This window comes from Schistocerca nitens, chromosome 12 (assembly GCF_023898315.1).
Source record: "Schistocerca nitens isolate TAMUIC-IGC-003100 chromosome 12, iqSchNite1.1, whole genome shotgun sequence".
Classification (NCBI taxonomy): Eukaryota; Metazoa; Arthropoda; class Insecta; order Orthoptera; family Acrididae; genus Schistocerca; species Schistocerca nitens.
Window position 1 is genome coordinate 141,970,430 of NC_064625.1, and position 19,986 is coordinate 141,990,415.

The window sequence follows — 19,986 nt, forward strand, 5'->3', positions numbered from 1 at the left end:
TATAAAAATCTATAGCATAAATAATGACATTGTATAACAGTTTTCAGATCTTTGAGCTGCAACATTTTACACAAAAAAAGTAAATTACACTGACTATTTTGTACTCATTAATATTTCTCCTTTCCTTTATAGCTTGCAGCATAAACTCAAACTAAGAAGAAAATCAATATTATGAACACATCACTTCACAAAAGAAACAAGTAACAATTATATATTCACTGTGCAAAAGCAACCAATATAAAAAGAAAATAAAAATACAAAAATGAAAAATCTTTAAAAAATAAATAAAACCAAAATAAAAAGTTACAAACAATGGCTTTAAGAGTTTGGATACCCAAAAAAATCCAGTGTAATTGTCTAGTACCATTTTCAGATGCATTCTTTACTGAACACAGCACATCATCAAGTAGTGTCTGCTGCTTGTAAGAATGCGCAGAAGTTGTGTGTGCACTGCAACATGCTCTACAACATTACAGTATGCACTATTCTAAAAAGATGTTCATGAATGCCATTTCATCAACATTATAACTGTTACACTGAATTTATGAGATTTGAGTAAAATAGTTATGAGAAACTGTCTCACCTCTTCACTGTAATGATATTTCCTTAATAGTGTGTGTGTGTGTGTGTGTGTGTGTGTGTGTGTGTGTGTGTGTGTGTGTGTGTGTGTTGGGGGGGGGGGGGGGTGGTACTGTGTATACAACTGCTGAAGTGTATTTATTTTTTTTTTGTCACAAATACAACTTACATTTCAGTGAGTTAAAACATCACCTATGGTAGGATTTACTCATCCATTTCATGCTCACAACAGAGGTGTAGCATCTGCATCTATGTTTCACTAGAATTTTCCTCTTTGGCACTGGCGCTGTACATAAAAATAAAACTGAGGGACCATAAACAACATACAATGAAACGTGACAAGGCTGACAATGATAACTAGTACTAGGGCAAAATTTCTCTGATGACAAGTAACACAGATAATTGACAGTTTACTACATAGGACATGCTAATTTTGTGAGTGATATTTTGAAACTGCTAGCTCAACAATGTCGTCATTTTATCATTTGAAAAACAGATACTGCAAAACCACTATAATTACAACACATATTCAAATAATCTTATTGTAGATGATCTAAATTTCACCTAGATATTTCTAAAATGATTTCTAATTACTTACCTTCAATACAGTTTTTGCCATCGTAAACATTACATTACAGGAAATACAAGTTACTAACAATGTTACAAACAAAAAACTAGTTTTTGTTTAACAGCATTTTAGCAGTCCACTACAACACACAAATCCAGTAACCACAGTTTTGGAGTATTAAATTTTGATCCAGCTAAACCATTCCAGCTTAGATGCAGTGAATACTGAGATACTTATTTCAGCATAAATACCATATCACTTTTACATATCTTCTAAAAAGAGGACAGATATACTTTCCTCCCAAATATTGGTATTACTTTCACAGTCACTGCTATATCACCATCATTCTCCTAACTATTGCCAGGGCCTGCATTCTGTTCATATCTTTCCTTCCACGAATAAATTTCTAAAATGATCTGTTATTATCTTCCTTCAAAACAGTTTCCGTCATTCTTAACATTACATTACAGGAATGCCACTTCAATAACAAATTTTATACAAACAAACAACTATTTTTTTGTTTGACAGCATTTTAGCAGTCCACTGCACCCAGTAACTGCATTTGTGGAGTATTAAATTTTGATCCAGTTACACCAAACCAACTGAGATGCAATCAATAATGAGATTAACTATATTAGGAGAAGGGTAGATTGCTATTCATCGTAAAGATGACCCGTTGAGTTGCAGATGCACAAAGGAGAGACTGTTACAATTTATAGCTTTCAGCCAAAGACTTCTTCATTCTTGATTTTAGGAGACATTCTGAACAGCCCTCTTAGAGTGTTTGCAGATGATGCTGTTATTCACCATCTTGTAAAATCATCAGATGATCAAAACAAATTGCAAAATGATTTAAACAAGATATCTGTGTAGTCAGTGGCAACTGATTCTAAATAATGAAAACTGTGAAGTCATCTACAAGAGTACTAAAAGGAATCCGCTATATTTTTGGTTGATTACAATTATGAATAACTTAATTTGGAATGATCACAAATATAATGTTATGGGGAAAGTGAACCAAAGATATTTATTGACAGAATACTCAGAAAATGTAACTGATCTACTAAAGAGACTGGTCACACTACTCTTGTTCACCCTCTTTTGAAGTACCACTGTGCGGTGCGGGATCCGCATCAGACAGAGAATATTAAAAACATTCAAAGGAGGGCACCTCATTTTGTATTATTGCGAAATAAGGGATAGAGTGCCACAGATATGATACACGAATGAAGGTGGCAGTAATTAAAACAAAGGTATTTTTGAAATTACAATGAGATGAACACCCTTAGCTGCTTATAGGTGTTGACGTACGTCAACGGGGACAGATGAAAGTGTGTGCCCCGACCGGAACTCGAACCCGGGATCTCCTGCTTACATGGCAGACGCTCAATCCATCTGAGACACAGAGGATAGCGCGACTGCAGGGATTTATCTCTGACACACCTCCCGCGAAACCCACATTCTCAACGTATTGTCTTGCACTACATTCGTAGTGCCCCGACCATTATACTCATTACTCGTGGCACGTTGCCGATTCCTGTAAGAGTTCGGGCTCTGTTTGTGCATGTAAGCAGGAGATCCCGGGTTCGAGTCCCAGTCGGGGCACACATTTTCGTCTGTCCCCATTGACGTACGTCAACGCCTGTAAGCAGCTAAGGGTGTTCATTTCATTGTAATTTCATTCTAACGAGCTGCACGGTCACCGATGGCATCTGTTCTTTCGGACATGTCCGAAAGAGCAGATACCATCTTAGTATATATAAAGGTATTTTTCACTGTGATAGGACCTTCTCATGAAATTTCAAGCACCAACTTTCTCCACAGAGAGTGAAAATATCTTGTTGGCACCCACCTACATCGGGAGAAATGATGATCATAATACAACAAGAGAAATCTGACCTCACACAGAAAGATTTGTGTGTTCGGTTTTCCTGTGCGCTCTCTGTGAATGGAATAGTAGAGAAGTAGCTTACAAGTAGTTTGATGAACCTTCTGCCAAGCACTTAATTGTGAATTGCAGAGTAATGATGTAGATGTAGATTCTGGCCAGTAATGATGTAGATGTAGATTCTGGCCAGCACTACCAGTGGTAGTGTTCAATGTCTGTATGAGGTTAGGTGTGTGTGTGTGTGTGTGTGTGTGTGTGTGTGTGTGTGTGTGTGTGTGTGACAAAGGCTTTGGCTGAGCACTATAATATGCAACAGTTTTTTCATTGTGCCTATCTGGATCTCAATGGTTCATCTTTACGGTGAGTAGCAATCTATCTTTTCCTAATACTGTTGAAATTCCAACCTGGAGTTTCAGGTGTTTGATTCGGTACTGAGATTCATATTCCCATATAAATAGCATATCACTTTTACATATCCTCTGAGAAAAGGACAGATATGCTGCTTTCATCCCAAATATTATTGTAACTCTCACTATCACTGCTACTGATACTATCAGCATCACTGTCTCTGTCATTCTCCGAAGTTCCATCCTGCGCTTTGTCTGCAGCATTAGGCTCCACATTCTCTTCATTTTCTGCAAGATCCGCATCGTGCTTATGATCTTCCATGAGATAAGACGGTTCGTCCGCTTCAAAGTTGCCATAGATTTTAAGATTGGGCATCTGCTCTTCCAGCCCGTCAATGGATCTAGGGTCACCCTGACACCCTCGGATTCTCAGCTGCCTATGATGAGAATTGGAAACACTGCTGTAACTGTGACAATGTGAAGATGCAACTAAGGTAGCTCTATAAAGCGAAGGTTTGTACAACAGTACTGATGAGACATGTCAACTGTGTAAATGTATGCTCAGATTTACAAGGGTGAATCGAAAAGTAACTTACACTATAGTGCGCATCATTTATGACGGTGGCTGAGTTTAGGTTCATTCTGTGCATCTGACTTCACAAAACACAGTCAGCCAATGAACAGAGAATGATGTTGCCAGAGATTGACCGCAGTGCAGGAGCACGGACGAGTGTCTTCAGTTTTAGAACAGTTTTAGAACAGTAATTGAACAAAAGCAATTTCCTGATAGCAGACTTTCTTTTATAGAAAGTTTAGAAAAAGCATTCTTTATACCAATTGCTTCATATTCTATTAATTAATTAAACCAAACAAGTAGTAAGCCTCCTAAGTCAGGCGATAGCAAGGAAAGGTGTCTGTATTATTCTCACGAACCGCTTTTTCGTAATAAAGAACAGCGGTAATTGTTTGTTTCCTATTGTACTTTGAGGAAATGTGAGTAATTCATAGTCATATCAACAGTGTGTGTCGGTATTTTGCTTGACATTTCAGAGTCCTCCAGGACGTTTCTTGAATGAAGAGCTGCGCTAGTATAACGGGTAAGGTGTTTGGCTGCTAAGCGGAAGATTCTGAGTTCAAAGCTTGTTTGGTGCTTAGTATTTTCTTTATTTCAAAACAATATCGAAGTGTCTTACTTCATGAATTTTATGTGTCTGAATGTAATTTTTGAAATTTCTAGTGCTTTGTCTCTTCATTATAATCATAATAAGTTTTCGGTTTTTCTAATTTTGTCCTCCAATATTTCTTTTCACAGAAATTACAAACAATGAAAAGGCACACATACAATATTTGTGTTATCTTTTTTGTATATATATCTTCTCTTCCGCAGTCGCTGTTTTACTATTCATATTGAGATATATTCTTTTGAGACAGTATTAAAAGTATTATTTAGAGCAGAGTTTCGGCTCGAACATTGCCGAGCTACTCGATTGTCTGACGCAATTCTTTGCTTCGCTGCTTTGGCAATGTCATATTCAATGTTTTCGTCGACTGATCTATGTTTTTGTGAAATCGAATGATAAGTGTGTCAAAGCAGTCAGAACACCATGTGTCAGCACAGGCGAGCAGTGCAGTGATGACAAAATCGCGCACAGCGTGGAATGTGGGGAGCACGTCTCTGTAGCAGCGAAATGGTTAATGTGGCCGTGGTGGCTTTACTTCATAAACTGCGCGCACCCCCCTAAACGTAAGTTTGCGAACTATACTATACTATGGCACTGCTTCTCTTGACACATGCATCGTTTGCAACTGGCAACGCAGCAATCTCCCACGTCTGGGCGGGCATGCACGAACCGCCAAGATAAAAGAACTGAACTTCAGCTCGCCGCAAGAGCACGCTTTGTGTTGTGACTGTGGCCTACGTGTAGCACACAACAGTAACTGCTGACACATCCGATACGGTAGATGGTGTGATATTCCGCCGTGTTGCATGTGCAAATGGGCTAGGCTCAATGGCGCATCAACTGGATGTTCACTCCTAATTGGATGTGCTTGCAATGATCACATTTCTGTGGGCTGAACAGCTCAGGTGCATAGAATTAATTGTGAAATCATTGCTGTATATGGTGAGCATTCAATGTCTCACCCAGCTATTGTAAAGTGGCATAAATAATTTGATGCCGGATGCACGGATGTCACTGACAATATCGCGAAGGCAAGCCCACGATGTCCTGTACCGTTGCAAATGTCGACCGTGTGGATAAGATCATTAGAAAGGATCGGTGCATAACACTGCAGGAAATTTCCAGCATACTGATTATTTCGTACAACAGTGTACTCTCCACTGTTCACCAGCACTTCAGATATCATAAACTGTGTACCTGATAGGTCCCACAGCCGCTCACTGATGCTCACATGGGGCATTTCCAATTGTCACTGACAATTTTGGAACAGTATTTTTTGTAGGGCAACAAGTTTCTGCAGCGAACCATCATAGGGAATGAAACATGTGTCCACCATTTCAACCCCAAAACAAAGAGGACATCATGAAACAGGTGCACACATCACCACAACAAAAGAATGCAAAGGTCCAACCTTCAGCAGAAAAGGTGATGGCAACGTTGTTCTTTGACACAGAGGGTGTAGTGCACGTTGAATTTATCCCAGAAGGCATGACAATCGACTATGTTTTGTATTGTCAAATGCTGCATTGTTTGCATAAGGCAAAGAAAATTGGCATCGAAAAATTGAGCACGGGTGTGATTTTGCTGTGTGATAACGTGACACTGCACTCGGGCCCACCAAAGCTCATAACTGCTGTAACGATACAAGTGGGAGGTACAGCAACATCCTCCATATGGTCCAGACCATGCAATTATAATGTGTTTGGCAAGATGAAAGAGGACCACGGTACACTACACGTCCGAAATGAGGAGGTGGTGAAAGCTGCTGCATCCAAGTGGTTACATATCGCTGGAGGAGATCTCTACGCATCTCGAATTGAAAAGCTGGTTACTCATTCCGATAAATGTTTACAGTCTCTTGGGGACTATGTGGAAAAGTGAACTTAACATTGTATGTTGTCATAGCCGTGTTACTACGTGTATGTCGTTTAATACATGGCAGTAACTTGGAAGTATAAATTACTTTTTGATTCACCCTCATACACACAAAACAAGGATCAGGCAATAACCTGAAATAAGGTGACAATACACAGACAAGTGGGTATTAAAATTCATGGAGAAGAAGTAAAAACTTTGAGGTTCGCCGATGACATTGTAATTCTGTCAGAGACAGCAAAGGACTCGGAAGAGCAGTTGAACGGAATGGACAGTGTCTTGAAAGGAGGATATAAGATGAACATCAACAAAGGCAAAACGAGGATAATGGAATGTATTCGAATTAAATCGGGTGATGCTGAGGGAATTAGATTAGGAAATGACACATTTAAAGTAGTAAAGGAGTTTTGCTATTTAGGGAGCAAAATAACTGATGATGGTCGAAGTAGAGAGGATATAAAATGTAGACTGGCAATGGCAAGGAAAGCGTTTCTGAAGAAGAGAAATTTGTTAACATCGAGTATAGATTTAAGTGTCAGGAAGTCGTTTCTGAAAGTATTTGTATGGAGTGTAGCCATGTATGGAAGTGAAACATGGACGATAACTAGTTTGGACAAGAAGAGAATAGAAGCTTTCAAAATGTGGTGCTACAGAAGAATGCTGAAGATAAGGTGGGTAGATCACGTAACTAATGAGGAGGTATTGAATAGGATTGGGGAGAAGAGAAGTTTGTGGCACAACTTGACTAGAAGAAGGGATCGGTTGGTAGGACACGTTTTGAGGCATCAAGGGATCACAAATTTAGCATTGGAGGGCAGCGTGGAGGGTAAAAATCGTAGAGGGAGACCAAGAGATGAATACACTCAGCAGATTCAGAAGGATGTAGGTTGCAGTAGGTACTGGGAGATGAAGAAGCTTGCACAGGATAGAGTAGCATGGAGAGCTGCATCAAACCAGTCTCAGGACTGAAGACCACAACAACACACAGACAAGGAGAAGGAAAAAGAGAGAGAGGGTAAAGAAGGAAAGGAAGGAATACGCAAGCGTAACACTACAATTTAAATACAGATCTTGATAAAGTCCAGTACTGTGCAATTTATTATAATGCCTATGTTGCTCACAGTATGGATTGAGACCAGTAGGATTACTAGATATAGCCTGTCATTAAGAGACTTCGCAGGCATCTTCCAACACTATTTATGAGCTCGGAAGGGGGGGGGGGGGGGGGAGGACAAAAAGTATACACCATGCACGGATGAGAGGGGGGAAGGTGTCATCATGGGATCGTACCCTCCTAAACAACATTTTACTAAAACTGTTTACGCTGTTTACATACAGCCATTTCAGAATTTCTCAGCCAACTTTCACGGAATTAGTGTCTCAAAAATGGCAAGGCCTTATAGAAATTACAAGCCATGTTTAACTCTAACCTTGACCAGAATAATTTATGGTCATTGTCTGCTTTTAGGCCCTTGAGCCACTATGTTGTTGTTGTTGTGGTCTTCAGTCCTGAGACTGGTTTGATACAGCTCTCCATGCTACTCTATCCTGTGCAAGCTTCTTCATCTCCCAGTACCTACTGCAGCCTACATCCTTCTGAATCTGCTTAGTGTATTCATCTCTTGGTCCCCTCTACAATTTTTACCCCCCACGCTGCCATCCAATACTAAATTGGTGATCCCTCGATGCCTCAGAACATGTCCTACCAACCGATCCCTTCTTCTAGTCAAGTTGTGCCACAAACTCCTCTTCTCCCCAATTCTATTCAATACCTCCTCATTAGTTATGTGATCTACCCATCTAATCTTCAGCATTCTTCTGTAGCACCACATTTCGAAAGCTTCTATTCTCTTCTTGTACAAACTATTTATCGTCCATGTTTCACTTCCATACATGGCTACACTCCATACAAATACTTTCAGAAACGACTTCCTGACACTTAAATCTATACTCGATGTTAACAAATTTCTCTTCTTCAGAAACGCTTTCCTTGCCATTGCCAGTCTACATTTTATATCCTCTCTACTTGGACCATTGTCAGTTATTTTGCTCCCCAAATAGCAGAACTCCTTTACTACTTTAAGTGTTTCATTTCTTAATCTAATTCCCTCAGCATCAGCCGACTTAATTCGACTACATTCCATTATCCTCGTTATGCTTTTGTTGATGTTCATCTTATACCCTCCTTTCAAGACACTGTCCATTCCGTTCAACTGCTCTTCCAAGTCCTTTGCTGTCTCTAACAGGAGCCACTAGAACACATCAAATAGCTCCTCAATTGGTCTCTCAAAGCAACGTTGTTTTCTGTTCCAGTCCACCCTCCAGGGAAAAATCACTGGCATCATTAGGAATCAAACTCGAGTCCTCCGTATTAGGATCACACATGCTGATTACCCATCTAGGTACACTGACAGAACGTAACTATTCTCATATTCCTGCAAAATTTTCTTGCTTGTTGAGCTGTGTCAACTGTCATTCCAGATTTCAAAAAACGGGCTTGGAATCTGAGATTATTTTATTTAGTTATTCCGCTGTTAAAGACAAAGAGGACACGTAACTATCCTTATATAAAGACATTCATATCACCAATCACACCTGTTATGGGTACGATAATTGAGTTGGTGTGACAATCATTAATACAAAAGACATTTTCTGCAGCAGCGATCTCTCTTGACAACATTATAATCATCAACTTTTTCCTCTGAATGGCAAACTATTTTGTTGACGTTTGACATGCATAGTGAGAAATGATCATCGTAATAAAGTAAGAGAGAACTTGGGGCTCAAAGGGAAAGATTAAGGTGTTCATTTTTCACACATGCTGTCTGAGAGTGGAACGATAGGGAAAGTGTGAAAGCTGTTGTATAAACCTTCGGTCAAACACTTGACAGTGAACTGCAGAGTAATCATGTAGATGGAGTTCTTTTCTCACCTGAGATTGACAAGTTTTCCTGGAAACTTGTCAAATGGCACTCCAGTAACAAAAGAATAGCAGAGTGTCAGGCAGCGCAAACTTGTTAGTTCGACAATACTGCTCAGACCTGGTTGCAACTCTTGAAACTCCATGTCTTCCATTATTAAAGTCTGAAGTCGGTGTAGTCCAGTGAGGTAGGGGATTAGGGCTCCAACAAGACCTGTACAGCCCGACACGTCCAGTCTGAAACAAAACCCAAGAGTTCTTCCTTTTATCTGTGAACAGGAGGGTAGAGAAAAATGTAATGAATTTTACTGCTGGTGATAAACTGTGAAACAGAGCATCTTTAAAGTAAATCAAATAATTACGAACAATTAGTAGACAAAGTGTCATGAAGTTAAACTCCAGTCTAACATAGATTTTTTTGGTGGCGTGGGGGGGGGGGGGGGGGGGGTGCAGGGATAACAGGTATACTTACAAACAGAAAGAGCTGCAGAAAGAAAGACATTTATTTATTTATTTATTTATTAAGACAAAAACAACATTTTAACACAACCACAGAGCCCCCAAAGCAAAGTACTGAAGTTATTATGCTACTGCCATAAACTGCCTAAAAATAAGGACTATTTATTTGTGCATCCTTGTTAAAAGACAGTGGGGGAGAAGAAGAAGAAGAAGAAGAAGAAGAAGAAGAAGAAGAAGAAGAAGAAAAGAATGCCAAAGACAGAACCACTGTGTCTTCTTCAACACTATAGTGTGTGCCAAAGCTCCTCCCGCCCCCCCCCCCTCTCTCTCTCTCACTCTGTGTGTGTGTGTGTGTGTGTGTGTGTGTGTGTGTAACATTCTGGAAGGCAGAGATTGAGTTTCCTAATTCATGCGCATAAAGGGTAAACACTTATAATTGCTCCTTTGGGCAAACCTAGAAAGGGACCATGCATAATGCATAATACCTCTGAATTAATGTATATTTTTCTTTGAGAGATCAGGCTACTGATAACAACATCAGTCTAGACAGTACACCAAGTTTTTCCAATTTGTCTAAAAGAAGGGGTATATGTACAAGGTCACGTGCTCCTCTAACATTGACAAATCGCAGTTTCTTTCTTTTGTAATACAGTGGTTACGTCCATAATAAGTGTATACTTGGAATTTCCTGACAGATTAAAACTGTGTGCCGGAGCGAGACTCGAACTTGGGACCTTTGCCTTTTGCGGGCAAGTGCTCTACCGACCGAGCTACCTGAGCACGACTCACGCCCCGTCCTCACAGCTTCACTTCTGCCAGTATCTCGTCTCCTACCTTCCAAACTTTACAGAAGCTCTCCTGCGAACCTTGCAGAACTAGCACTCTTGAAAGAAAGGATATTGCGGAGACATGGCTTAGCCACAGCCTAGGGGATGTTTCTAGAATAAGGTTTTCACTCTGCAGCGGAGTGTGCGCTGATATGAAATTTCCTGGAAGATTAAAACTGTGTGCCGGATCGAGACTGGCAGAAGTAAAGCTGTGAGGACGGGGCGTGAGTCGTGCTCGGGTAGCTCAGTTGGTAGGCCACTTGCCCGCGAAAGGCAAAGGTCCCGAGTTCGAGTCTCGGTTGGGCACACAGTTTTAATCTGCCAGGAAGTTTCATATCAGCGCACACTCCGCTGCAGAGTGAAAATCTCATTCTGGAAACATCCCCCAGGCTGTGGCTAAGCCATGTCTCAGCAATATCCTTTCTTTCAGGAGTGCTAGTTCTGCATGGTTCGCAGGAGAGCTTCTGTAAAGTTTGGAAGGTAGGAGACGAGGTACTGGCAGAAGTAAAGCTGTGAGTACCGGCCGTGAGTCGTGCTTCAGTAGCTCAGTTGGTAGAGCACTTGCCCGCGAAAGGCAAAGGTCCCGAGTTCGAGTCTCGGTCGGGCACACAGTTTTAATCTGCCAGGAAGTTTCAAGTGTATACTTGTTTAAAATCAATGTACATCTGATGCAGTTGTTGTCATCTCTATAAAATTTCTCTAGCACTTGTCTCAATAAAAATATGAGGGTCATTGTGGAACTATTTCTTCTAAATCCAGCTTGATAATCCCCAAGTACCATTTCCACCTGGTATTCTAGACGAGAGGCTAAACTCTCAGTCAACACCTTTCATGTTGTATCTAGGAGCATCTCCACGGTAACTACTGCACTCTGACTTATCGCCTTTCTTATGTAAGGGACAAATTACTCCCATGCTCCAATCCTTTCCCCCACTTTATCCATATTTTCTTTATTAGGCAATTAACAGTAGTCTCCATCTTCTTTCCCCCAAATTTTAAGAATTCCAGCTCTATGCCATCCTGCTGCTTTACTATTCTTTAAGTTTTTAGCTGCATTTTCACTTCCTGTTAATCCGGTAGTTCAACTTCCTGTTCCTCCACTTCCGATTCTAATTCCAGTTCCAAATCCAGCTCCTCCTCTTCCTCATTCAAGATTTCCTTCTCTGCTCCCTCCCCCCTTTCCATCAAGTAACTCGGCAAAATGCTCTCGCCATCTTCCCAAAGCTTTGCTTTTACCTCCAATTAGGTTTTCATCTTTGGCCTTACAGGAGACAGCTCTCAGTTGGAATCGTCTCTTCATACCTCCAGACCTTTCACAAAATTTCGTGTTTCATCATCATCTCTCATTTCATCCAACTGAACTATCTTCCTCCTTTCATACTGCCTTTTCGTTATCCTATGTAACTTATCCAGTTTTTTCCCCTTCTCTCTCTCTTACACCACCAGTCTTGTTTTCCGTAGCAGAATTCTTTGTCTCGCTTCATTTCTCTCTTGTACTTCCAGGGAGCATTCAGAACATTTCACTGTTTTTTGGTATTCCTCCATAATGCTCCTTCCATGCCTGCACTGAAAGCTTTTTTAAGTATCCCCATTTAGTTTCCACATTCCCTTTTTTATGTACTATTTCTTGTCTCGGCAATCTCTTATAATTTCTTCCTGTTTTTCTTTACTTTGGAGAGTTTCTATACCGTGTTTCACTTTTCCCCTACTCTTTTCGTTTCTTCCCATATCGATCTTCTGGCTACATCTGATTCTCATCTGTGTCTCTGTCTGCCCCTCTACATCTACTAACTTTCATAACGTCTGCTGCGTGCTGTTTATAATTACATTGTCTATTTGGTTTCTTTTAACTCCATCTCGTACTGTGGCCATGTACACTTGTTAATATCTTTCCTAGCACACCATGTGCTTTTTATCATCACCTTCTTACCATTGTCAAAGTCTATCAGCTTTAGTTCATCATCATTATTGACTTCATGCAGGCTCTCTTTTCCTATTATGTTTCAATACACTCCTTCTTCCTCTAGTTTTGCATTCAGATACACAATGATCATTTGTGCATCAATTTCCTGTGGAGTTATATGCACCCTTTTCATCTCCATCTGATTCCTAGGGCATAGCCACATGCATCATCGTAACATTGAAAAGTTTTGCCTTAACTCTCGAAGACCAAAACCTATCACTAATTTCTTTGAAGCTAATTATACTTGCCTTCACTGAGATATGTGCAATAAAGCCAGTACCTGGATGGCCTGCATGTCCTCCGCTATACATCAGTATGTGTTTTGTCCAATGCAATCATCCCCTGTATTTTCCACTACTTTTTTTTGGGTTGCTATTTTCTTTCTATACTTACCCATTTCCTCTGTAATTTCTTGTAATTTTTCACGTCTCTTAAGTGTCCTCACATTCCAGGTGGCTATCACGCTATCGATTTTTTTTCTCATTAACCTTTCTCTTTGCCTTGTCTTGTCTTCATGCTGTAATCTGTATCCTTTTGAGGCCAACATGTGGTATCCACAACAATTCCATTTTACGAGGTGGGGTTGTTGGCCCCATGCCCAACTCCCGCCCTGGAGGACCAGGATTTTCCTTGGGTGTTTCCTCCCCTAGGGATGTTTGCTTCTCTTCGCCTAAACTGACCCCCCCCCCCCTTCCCCGCACTATGTGAAATATGATTCATCTGGCTCCTCTGTCGACTTGTCTGGCTCGGGTGACTCTACCAGCCTCTATGCCACCGCAGCAAAGCTCATGATTTTGCTGAAGAATGCAAACCCTACTGCCAGGCACTCAAGTTGTCTTCGATAGGGCTATGTCTTGTGGGAGAGATTTGAGGGTATATGGGGAGCAAATTTTAGTACACAGAGTTGCCTTCTCTGGGAGTAACAACCCAGCTGAGCATCAAGTCGAACTCATTTCAGATGACAAATGTAGGTACGCCAACTTCAGATGACAAATGCAGGTATGCCATTCCAGAGTATCAATTGTAGTGGTAGAGTGCTGGTCTCTCGGAGATCCCACGACGAAATGTTTTAACCCTTGAGTGTATGTATAAAGTTCGCCAACAATAAAGAACACTGGTTTCTACCATTCCACTGTTGTTTTACATTTGCGAGTGCACTTCTTTTCCTTCATTGTTGCTTCAGCTAACACAGTTAAAAGCTGTGTTGTTATATGTCCAAGTGAGAAGCAGTAACATAAAATAAATAGCCAACCACATGAGAAAAAATTTAAGAACCAAGCAAGAAAATGATCCAGATTGCAAGCTAGCAGCACAACCCACTAATGAGGCAGTTGCATATGAGATAATTAGTAATGGAATAAGTCTTCGTCAGGGATATGGTGCAAATGCGATGTTTAATGCTCTTAGCTGGTCACCACACTGCAACAACAGAGTGATACAATGAAAGTTTATTTTATTATTGCTTAATTAAACAGTGATGTACCGTATTTACTCGAATCTAAGCCGCACTTTTTTTTCCAGTTTTTGTAATCCAAAAAACCGCCTGCGGCTTAGAATCGAGTGCAAAGTAAGCAGAAGTTCTGAAAAATGTTGGTAGGTGCCGCTACAATTAACTTCTGCCGTCAAATATATGTAGTGCTACATAGGCATGCTTTGCAGGCACAAAGATAAATACTGGCGCCAAAACCTCTGTGTCAGTAAATAAATTAAAAAAAAAAAAAAGTGGAAGACGAGCTTTTTTTCCTCTGCCCCGAATTTCGACCACTGCATTTTCATACATTATCCATCGAAGTAAATACAAATTCCATATTGTTCATCTTCGAATGTTGCAGCGTTTCACTGTACTAGGAAAATGCGACTGATAAGACTGTTAAGGATGTTTATCAATATGGCCAACTCTACGTTCTGAATTTTTTCCTACCTCTGAGAAGAGATGGTTGCTAAGACCAAAGAAAATTAAGCAATCAGTGCAAACCAGACGAAGCACGTGGAAAAGGAAGGGTACCCGTATAAATACGGAAGGAGTGCCTGACACATAGCAATGGTTACCTGGTAACTGCTAAGCTTACGACTCGTACCGAACTACTGTAGCTGTATCGTCATTCATTCAACCTAAATTGTGTCTCATATTACAATGGACCAACTTTGTTTCGATTTGGAGGTGCGGCCAAAAACTTTTCTCTCCCCTTGAATTTCGAGTCTCAAATTTCAGGTGTGGCTTAGATTCGGGAAATTTTATTTTCCTTGATTTAGAGTCTCATTTTTTAGGTGCGGCTTAGAATTGAGTGTGGCTTAGATTCGAGTAAATACGGTAGCTAATGTAAGTTTATTCTATTGTTGTTTAATTAAACTAAGATTAAACTGTGGTTTTGCTCATATATGCTGACTTTGGTAATAGAAATATAGCTATCCTTTACATGTCTATAAAGTATGTTGTGTGCCCACTTGTGTTATGAAAATTGGCACACCCACTTGAAAGTTAAATGGGTGACAGATCTGGAGAATGTTCGAACGAGACCAACATTTAACATCCTCTGTATCGAGGTCGGTCAGGTCTCACATTATCCCGTTTAAAGATACTGTCGAGCAGACCTCACAGAAAGGTCACAGCCACTGGCCCTACCGTGTCAGAAATGTATTACCTGCTGTCCAAATTACAGGCTACGCTAAGCAGAGGTGATCATACTGTGCACTCAATGGAGCTCCATAACATCACATGAGATTCTGGGCCTGCATGTCAATAACAATTGCAATTTGGCAATCTTTGTTGTTCTCACAAGGAGAGGTTCCCAATGGTGGGATCAACCTTCTGAAACCGAATACAAAGTGATGTAGGTTAAAGTGCAAGGTATCACACCCTGCAGCCATTTGCCCTGATGGACTGTCATTTGCAAGTAATTGACAAAAAAATATTTTGGTATTTAGCTTTAAAAATAGAAATGTTAATCAGATTGTCACTGTAATGGTTATTGTGTGCTCATCACATACAAAAGGTTGTGGGTTTGAACCTTGTCAGGTGATTGTAATATTTTTATTTTTAAATTTATTTTTAAATATGTACCAAAATGAGTTTGATCATTAGTGTAAATGTACTTTTTATTTCTATTCCTTTGTCACATTTTAATCAGCATATTAACTGTTTCAACTGCTCACATTTCTTCTTCCTATAATTCTTTTTCCACATGGGATCTTTATGCATGAGAATTTCATTACTTTCATTTATTTATCATAATATTTAAACATTTGAAAATGCCGATTTATCGGTTAAAAAACAAAAGATGAAATAATCTATTCAAGACGACTGTGCAACAGGGCCAAAAAATGTAATTTCGTTAAAAAATGTACATTTCTTTGGATTGCAATCATCATATCAACATTTAAAACAAAAATTCTCATTGCACTATGCACAAAATAACACAGACGAAGATTTAGACGAATGAAGGGATTATAAGTAAAACGAAAGTCTGGTGGACAAAAATATAATATGATAAAAGGGAAGAAATTAAATAGAAATCAATAAATAACCATAACTAAATTAACAAGCACGAAGATTCCAAATGGAAAAAGAATGACAGGACGAAAAAACGAGAGGAACTGAAACAGTTAATACACTGATTAAAATGACATGACAAAGGAATAGAAATAAAAAAAAAAATACATTTAAACCAGTTAACACAATAAAACTAATGATCAGTCATTTCAATACAAACTAAAAAATTTCAAAGCATCAGACAACATTAAAACCCACAATCTTCTGCATGTGAGGACCAAGTGATAACCGTTACGCTACGGAAACAGTTTGATTAACATTAGTATATTTCAAATTGTACAGCATCATTCACTCACAAACGTAGGCCACGAGGGTGGACAGCTGAGAGGTTTGATACCTCGGACCTTACCCTACACCGAAAAGTCAATCCCACTACCGAGGGGCCTCTCGTTGTCAGAGCATCCGTGCACAACTATTGTGTGCTGTAGGGAGAACCACTACTCATCTGAAAAGACAATGTGCCACTCACACGCCCAGTGATGTAGTAGGGCACACCACTGCCTCGTTGTTGCCGTGTCAAGGCAGGCCATAACAATGATAGCAGTACTAACAGTCCGTGGTGCTACAGAAGTCTCACTGTCAGTACGGATACTTGTCTTGTTGCGAATAACCCACTTCCCGACTCAATGTAAATCACGTGGTTGTACGGTCCTGCTATGCCGAGTGATCAACGTATCTGTCCTCTCGATTGCTTGTCACTAAGGACAGTTGAGACCCCCTACAGTGTCAAATACGGCCCTCCCGACCCCACCGATTCCATAATCAATTAAAAGTCATAATATCCCGAACAATGCAAATACCGACATTGCAGAATGAGAAACTGCAGATTTGATGGGTCATGAGCCTGCCTGCCACTGCCTAACTCTGACATGTACTGATAGACCTCTCTCCTTCCACAAGAGGCAAAAATTCTCATTGCACTATGCACAAAATAACACAGATGAAGATTTAGACGAATGAAGGGATTATAAGTAAAACAAAATTCTGGTGGACAAAAATATAATATGATAAAAGGGAAGAAATTAACATATGCAACCAGCACTTGACTGAGTTTTCTGGAAAAGAAAGCCACAGAGTAATCTTTCCTTAGATACAAAACTTTATTTTCCCTTCTTATGAAGAGAAACTGAAGAAGCAAGAGAAAGATGAAAGAAAGGCAAAAGAGAGGAAATAACGAAAATGAAGAGAGAGGGAAAGTATGAAATGATGTATAGGTTAGCTAGGGAAATATTTTTTTTTAAGTAAATGAAGGAAAACTAACATGGAAATAGAAAGAGTGGATGGTAGTACATTAGTTGAAGGACAACAGGAGGTTCTGAGCAGATGGCAAGAGTGTACGGAATGACTGTATAAAATCGATCAAATACCAAGAGAAATCAAGCTCGAAGAGGAGGAATGTGTGCCAGAAGATGGAAAGGGGCACAGCATCTTGGGAGCAGAAGCAGAAAGATACTAAAGAAGATGAAGAACGGAAGGCGTGTGGAATCGATAACTTGTCAGCATAAGTGTTGAAGAATTTGGGAAACAGGGTAAAGAAGGAAATAGTCTACCTCTTTAATGAGATACACTATGTGAACAGAAGTATGTGGACACCTGGCTGAAAATGACTTACATGTTCACGGCGCCCTCCATCGGTAATGCTGGAATTCAATACGGTGTTGGCCTATCCTTAGCCTTTACGACAGCTTCCACTCTCGCAGGCATCCGTTCAATCAGGTGCTGGAATTGCAGCCCATTGTTCACGGAGTGCTGCATCGAGGACAGGTATCGATGTCGGTCCGTGAGGCCCGGCACGGAGTCGGAACAGGTGCTCGATCGTGTTGAAAGATGCAATCCCCAAATTGCTCTTCAACAGTGGAAGATGCTTAAACCATCAATGTAGGCCTGTGCTGTGATAGTGCCATGCAAAACAACAGGGGGTGCAAGCCCCTCCATGAAAAACATGACCACACCATAAAACGACCGCCACCAAATTTAACTGTTGACACTACATATCTTCTTCATGGTTGGCTCTACAGTCCTTGAAGAACCTTGGCCTCTTGTATCACCTGCCTCCATTCTTCCCTGTCCATAGCCTTCCTTCTCCAATTTCTTATTCCCATCACCTTTAGATCTTCTTCCATATCATCCATCCACCTATTCCTGGGTCTCCTTATCCCGTCAGGTTTTCCCATGAAAACTTTCTTGACACTCCCGAGTTTCTGGCATTCTCTGTACATGTCCTGTCCATCTTATTCTTCCCTGCTTAATTTTAACAACAATATCCATCTGTCAAAAACGTGTTTGTAGTTCTACCTTTGTCCTTACTCTCCAGCCATCTTCCTCTCTCACTGCTCCACTCATTATCTTTCTTTCCCATCTCAATAACCAGTTCTCCTCCTTTAATGTCAATACCCAATCTTCTGATCCATACATTACTATAGGTCTTAATATGGTCGTTTATACGAGGGCAGTTCAGAAAGTAACCTCCGACTGGTCACAGTGCGGGTTGTGGGGGGAGTAGCGACGCCATCTGTGCGTTCACGCACTCAACAGGTCAGTCGGCATCAAGCCGTGGTCGAATGAACGTCGTACCTGCGCTAGTTTAGTTTTTGTGGCAGTTTGAAATGTGTGCTGCAATAGAAAACCCCGCCAAATGTGAAGTGCGTGCTGTCACAAGGTTTTTTACAGCCAAAGGATATTCTGCAGCAGCTATTCATCGTGAGCTTTGTGCCGTGTACGGACCGAGAGTTATGAGTGAAGGAGTTGTCCGTGAATGGGTACGTTTATTTAAAAGTGGACGAGAAAACATTCGTGATGAAGAGAGGAGTGGTAGACCATCATTGGTGACTGACGAACTCGTTCAGACAGTTGATGCAAAAGTTCGTGAAAATCGACGTTTCTCAATGTCGGAGTTGTCTACTGGTTTTCCACAGATTTCTAAGACTCTCTTGTACGAGATAGTGACAGCAAGATTGGGTTACCGTTAAGTTCTGTGCACGATGGGTGCCCAAAATTCTTACCGACCACCACAAAACTCAAAGAATGGCCTCTGCATTAGACGTTCTGTCACGTTATGAGGACGAAGGAGAACCGTTGTTAAACAGAATCGTGACCGGTGACGAAACCTGGATTAAGTACGTGAACCCTGAGACAAAAGAACAATCAAAGATGTGGGCACATTCAAATTCGCCTACCAAATCAAGAAAAGCCTCGCAAGATTTTTCTGCCAGAAAACTGATGGCAACGGTGTTTTGGGATGCCAAAGGGGTGTTGTTGGTTGAATTCATGGAACGTGGTACCATTAATCAAGACGTGTACTGTGAAACAATAAAAAAGTTACGAAGGGCTATACAGAACAAACGCCGTGGTATGCTGACTTCCGGTATCGTTTTTTTGCACGATAACGCCCGTCCTCACTCTGCTCGCAGAACAACGGCCCTTCTTGAGTCCTTCGAGTGGGACGTTATCAACCATCCACCTTACAGCCCAGACCTGGGGCCAAGTGATTATCACCTCTTCATGCATTTGAAGAAATGGCTCGGGTCACAGCGGTTTGATGACGACGAAGAGCTCAAAGATGCGGTCACAGGCTGGCTCCAGGCACAAGCGGGTGATTTTTATGCAGAAGGAATTTCAAAGCTTGTGAAGAGATACGATAAGTGCCTCAATCGCTATGGAGACTATGTAGAAAAATAGTGCAAAGATGTAGTTGTAAGATGTATATATTAAAATATTTTTATTTAACTTGGTGTATTTTTTTAAATCAACCGGAGGTTACTTTCTGAACGGCCCTTGTATTTCGATTTCTGTATTCCTACTTACATTCCTGGAATTAAATACATTCTGC

At 40.6% G+C, this 19,986-nt stretch overlaps 1 protein-coding gene across 1 annotated transcript in view; it reads right to left on the reverse strand.

Moving 5' to 3' along the window:
• Window positions 1-2,802: 2,802 nt before the first annotated feature.
• LOC126215133 (F-box/LRR-repeat protein 7-like) overlaps window positions 2,803-19,986 on the reverse strand; it is a 123,693-nt gene continuing 106,509 nt past the window's right edge. The window contains exons 7-8 of the mRNA XM_049941797.1: window positions 9,371-9,595; window positions 2,803-3,819 (exon numbers count right to left, since the gene is read on the reverse strand). Of these exons, the coding sequence (XP_049797754.1) occupies window positions 3,504-3,819; window positions 9,371-9,595 (541 nt within the window). The 3' untranslated portion in view covers window positions 2,803-3,503. The remainder of the gene's footprint in view (window positions 3,820-9,370; window positions 9,596-19,986) is intronic.